The following is a 5,498-nucleotide window of genomic DNA, read 5'->3' as shown; positions in this document are numbered from 1 at the left end:
TTTTTAAGGAATTACGTAGGTTTATCAACAACTATTGATCCTATTTTCAAGTTTACTTACAATTTGTAAATTATATCTTTGTTACAAGTTCAGTCTCATAATCGTTTTAATGCCCTACTTATCTACTTTTGCGATGTTGTCACACGTAAAACACGATCTTTTTTTGAAGAAGCGCAAATGTCATGCAGAGTATGCAACATGCATACACCATCCCAAGACCACAGGTGTTTCAAGTTGAAAAAGTACTTAAACTTAATTACAAACTTCAAAACATGACATTTCAAAAAATGACATTGCCACAAAATTTTAAATATGAAATCGATGCATTTTATTATTCGTGTAATCTTCCATTCGAATAAAAAATAGTGTTCGATACGAGGGCGAAAATTTGTTTTTCGAACTCCTGACGGATTGACACCCTCGACTTCGTCTCGGGTGTCAAACGCCGTCGTCGTTCGAAAAACGACATTTTATGACAGTGACACGTTCAATTTGTCTCATTTACTTTTGCGCACACGTGCGTAAAACAAAAATAAAACAAATGAGCAGTAAAGAAAAGTGATTCTTTATGATCATCGCTTCTGATCGAAAAATGGCACTTTTAGGTTCAATTAAAAAAAATAATTAATTTGTTTGAATGCACACGTCCACCTGATAAATAGGGCAAATTAAACCACGCGCAACCTTGGATTTTGCATGCAAAACGAATGAAACAAAGAGACCGAAAAAATTAACCAACGGAGATGCAGCACATCAAGAAACAAAGCCAGCTATATATAAGGCGTACATTTTTATACATTAAAACAAAGAAAGTGAATAAATCATTGAAATCCGACTAATCTCTCTTTAAATAGTTTGCACACAGTGTACCTGCTTGCTACCTGTAGCTTGCAACATAGTTGCATGAATGAAAAACATTAAAAAAACACTTATGTACATCTAATTAAAGCAATTAATATGAAATGTTCCGGCAACAAAGTAGCCCCAAACGAGCGCCACCAATAGTAATTGCCGGTTTGCATTGAACTTGCAATTGTTGCAGAACATTTCAGCAACAATCGCGTACATCTGCACTTAACAGTCGACTAGTCTTTGTCTGTTTCAGTGCATCTGTACTGAGACCTGGAAGCCGACCATTAAGCTGGTTAATTTTCTGACCCAAATCATTAGTGGTATTTAAATCACCCAAATGTATCGATTGATTGAAATCGCATACACTCAGCCATGGGAATTAACTCCGTTTTCGCACGATAATTGTTAATAATAAATTAAATGTTATTATTATTAACTGGTACACGTTCGTTTAAAGGTCAAAGCGCTCTTAGTCACTTCGGTACTCGGCTTTGTTTTACACGACATTTTCCTTTTCAACTCGGGTTCGATGCTTGATGGCACCCAAGTTTGTTTCCTCGATGCTTTTATCGGGCATTTTTCTGTTCTTTGTATATTCGACTTTCATCAATTGTATTTAAGTTGTAGATAAGTTCTATATTGTTGAGGCGGATTCGTTTTTTTTTATCTTATCTGAATAATAAAGAACCAACAATTAAATTCACTATGGAAAAAGAACAAAATCACCAAATTCCTTTTCTCGATATACTAATTCACAAGAGGAAATTCCGTCTTTTTTCAAGACAAAAATTTTTGAGGCAAAATACCCAAAAAGAAGTTTGTAAAAAACTTGTATTTAAGTCGACGCAATGAAAGTTAAGTACAGGTACAGCAAAGCGAAAGGGCTAATCTATAATCCAAGATTAAGAGCCCGAAAGTTAAGCGACAAATGCAGGAAAATCGCAGTTTTATTAAGGGTGGCCCATAATTCTAAGCTTATGGAATACTGATTTGGGATATACGATAAAAATGGCAGTAAATCAATAAATGTATATACGCAATTTTTAGATTATATCAGTTTTTGCTACATTGTAGGGGAAAAACACCTGAAACGATACAACATTGACGTTAAATCCTTAATGATAAGATAATGGGCTCTTGATAATTTTTATGTCCCAACTTGCATTAAAACAGCGAAACTTCCACAATCAAGTGGAATAACTAAAAATTGCCATTTTCCAGTGTGTTCATTAGAGCAAAGTCCCCTCAAGCCTGCAATTTTCGCTAATTTTTGTCAATTCTACATACATTAAGCAAAATTTACTACACGATAAAATCGAATTTTTGAGTAATAATCGACTACTACCAGAGAGTGAATATCAGCAAATCCACATCAGCAATTACCAGCCGTTTATTTTATCGCTTTAGTTTATTATCGTTATTATTTAGATTATGGCCACGATTGAGGATGGCGGGGCATAATCCATATTTTTCACACACCAAATCGCTTTTAGGTGACTGACTTTGTGAAATATAATTTCCTGCGGAGCAAAGAAGAACCGGTGCTCAAAAAACTTACATATATCCAGCTAAAATATCCATAAGAGTCGATTTTCCTGCTCCGGATGGGCCCATAATTGCTGTAAGCTCGGCGCTGTGAAAGTCGCCATTTATGTTATTCAAAAGGTGCTTTTTTTCTGAAAACAAACAAAACAAGCCATCAAATCAACAGCTGTTCTATGCAGAATGCTCAACGTGTCGCAAGTGTGGATATTTCAAAAAGTTAGTCAGCTAAAATTAGCAAATAACCAACGTAGGTTTTGAGAAAACCCCATAAATGTTGCTTCTTTGTTATCTGCAGCAACATTCAGTTATTTTATTCGTCACTGTTTCATGGCCTTTGCGATACAAAGACGGTACTTTTAGAAATTGAAACAGCCAACTGGAGTAAATTACGCACGAGAAGAATTTAATCCATAATTGCATCACCTTTTGAGGCTAAACGCACGCGACGACCTTCTTGTACAGAAACGTCTTTTGTGTCTCTCATCAAGGATTCCAGTTTGTGCAATTTGATTGGTTTGATCAATGCATAAAGGGCGTTCAAAATAAAAAAAAACAGAAAGTGAATCTGCTGAAAACTACAACACCGGACTTGAAAATTAACAGCAGTTTGCAAAGGTAGGCAGCACTAAGGCCTGGTTCTACCAACTGTCGATAAATCCGGGATTAACTCGTATCACATATCAATCACAATAGTTTAATTAACCGTATCAGCAATGATTAAATTGCCTTGCGCTGCACCACAAATTTTTCAGTCCTGATTTCTTCGTATTTTATATTTAATTATAAATTATTAATAAAACTTGATTTTGTGATTGAATGCAGCGACTTTTCCTGCTCCACACTAGAGAAATCATAGAAGAACAAGATGGCAGATAATTCGCCAGTTATTTTCTTAGAGGTACGTTCTTCAAATGACAAGTATTCAGTTTTAATCGTAGGTGGTGGAACCGAGCCTAAGAACGTTTCTAGAATCTCTATCAAAGTCGCCCCAAATCGCTTATAAAATTGATCGGCGGTATTTTTTTTTGTTAAACTATACCGAATCCGTCTTATTTAATGCCGTAGTCGTATTCTTTATCCCCCGGTAGGGATGGGAGAAAAACATAATTTATTCGTTCGATGTTCGATATTTTTACCATCGATGTTGGAAATTTTGGACATCGATAAAACATCGGACATTTGATGTTGATACCAGATAGAAACTTTTCCAGCTGCACACGAAAAAAGCTTCTTTTGACCGTCAGTTGACCGAAAAATGTGGCAACTATAAGTTGAATAAATTTAGTCGATTAATTAATGTCATAGCAGCAGTAAAATTAAATTATTTAAGTTTAAGTTAATGAATTTAAAATTTGTATGTATTGTATTTGTGTCGTGTTCGTTCGGATAATCCGTTAGGAAATTTTTAAGGGTGATCACTGTTCAATTTAGACTAAATTATTTTGCTTTAAAACCAATAACGTTGCAATATATACTATAAATAAAATATAATAATTACTATAAATTGTCCAATTTTGCAAACTTTAGAACCAAATGACTTGATTTGCAGCGATTGCAATTAAAACCCCGTTCACACGACGACATTAATGTCGTGACATACAATGTCATGTCAAATGTCATTGTGTGAACACCCGAATGTATCAATGTCATAGTCTCGTGACGTTAGTGTCACATATCAAAATTGATTGATGTTTTGGCATTTCTTCAAGGTTAACAATCTTTGGAGCGATATTTTCAAAAGTAGAGCACTTTTTGTCTAGTGTTAGGAAATTTTTAAAATCTAGTGTTTACTCTTACCATATTTGGCGTGACAAAAACGTTATGCTGAAAATGAAGTGAAGTGTCGATTTCAGGTAAAGTACCATCTAGTGGCAAAGTGGAGAAACATTTTTTTATCAGAAAGTTACAGATCACTAACTGAAGCTCTGTACCGATTTTCAATTTGATGCGCGAAGAAAGGTGCAAAATCGGTCGAAAATAAAACGAAAACTCGGAAAATATTCATATTTCAAATTTTTGCTGCATGCCTTGCGATTATTATTTTAGTGTGTAGAATCACCCTTAAAAATTTCCTGACGCATTATTCAAACACCGTGTATTCATATGCAAATCGATTTTTTTCGAGCATGTTGCTATCAACATAAAGTTTTGAGCTTTAAAAAAGCTTTAAAAGTCTGTTGAGTGAGCGGTTTAAGAATTGTCTAAATCTGCCTAATAATTGCCACTTGCTTTTTCTTCCTGTTTTAACTGCACTCTCTAAAAGTTGAGTCGCTGGTGTTTGTTCTGAATACTTCGACAGTATTTTTTCTCGCTTGTTAATCGCATCAATAAATCGATTTGGAAATGATCCAGTGAACCTCAATGTTCGCTCATCATCGCAATTCGCAAACCGAACCTTCTGATGACAAGTTCAACACCCGTTTATCACATTGAGAGAACAATTATTGTAAATGCATTATGATTAGACAATTTCGCACTTTGCATCAAGAACAGAAAGGACGTTTTTTAATCTTTATTTGTACTTTCATTGTCTAGACGGTCGCAATTTAATGATTAATTAGTGTGTAGAACATAAAGAAGTACGCATTATCATTTCAATTAAAGCGCATTTTTTACGTTAGAACAACCCATTAGCATAAAACACTTTTTAAATTTACATTTTTTTTTATAAAACTGGAGAATTCCACAAATGTGTCGAGTTTTGCGTAATAATTTTTGCATTTTAATATCAAAGAATGGTGGTCGTGTTCGATTGGTATTTGGTTATTTTTGGGTCAACCAATCAAATCCATGAATAAACCATGAGCCATTAAAAAAACGCGAACGTGCTTTTTCTTGAGTCCTTGCAAGGCTCACTTTCCACTTGAGACTCTGTGGAAGCCGTTAATTAGGTAGAAAAAATACAGTCTTCTGTGGTTTATGAAATTAGAAAAATTATCGTCGTTTTGTGCAAGGGTGGCGCAAGGTTATTGCAAAATTTCATCTTTTCCGTCCCGTTTTGCATGTTTCTCGGAAGCAAAATGAGGAAGAACGCTCAATTGTACATCATTCTAGAGACAAATAAATGGCCTTTTTAAAAAATGAACCATGGATGGGGAAAT

General features: G+C 34.7%; 1 protein-coding gene across 2 annotated transcripts in view; it reads right to left on the bottom strand.

Annotated features, from left to right (window-relative positions):
• LOC109542603 (ATP-binding cassette sub-family G member 1) overlaps positions 1–5,498 on the bottom strand; it is a 14,847-nt gene that overhangs the window by 7,641 nt on the left and 1,708 nt on the right. For both annotated transcript variants that reach the window (XM_019911891.2, XM_019911892.2), the window contains exon 2: positions 2,411–2,528. In XM_019911891.2, coding sequence (XP_019767450.2) covers positions 2,411–2,528 — 118 coding nt within the window. The remainder of the gene's footprint in view (positions 1–2,410; positions 2,529–5,498) is intronic.

The sequence above is a fragment of the Dendroctonus ponderosae genome, unplaced genomic scaffold (assembly GCF_020466585.1).
Source record: "Dendroctonus ponderosae isolate FM_Combo_2020 unplaced genomic scaffold, Dpon_F_20191213v2 Dpon_F_20191213_1, whole genome shotgun sequence".
Taxonomy (NCBI): Eukaryota; Metazoa; Arthropoda; class Insecta; order Coleoptera; family Curculionidae; genus Dendroctonus; species Dendroctonus ponderosae.
The sequence above is the reverse complement of the archived record's forward strand: the minus strand, read 5'-3'. Positions and strand labels throughout refer to the sequence as shown.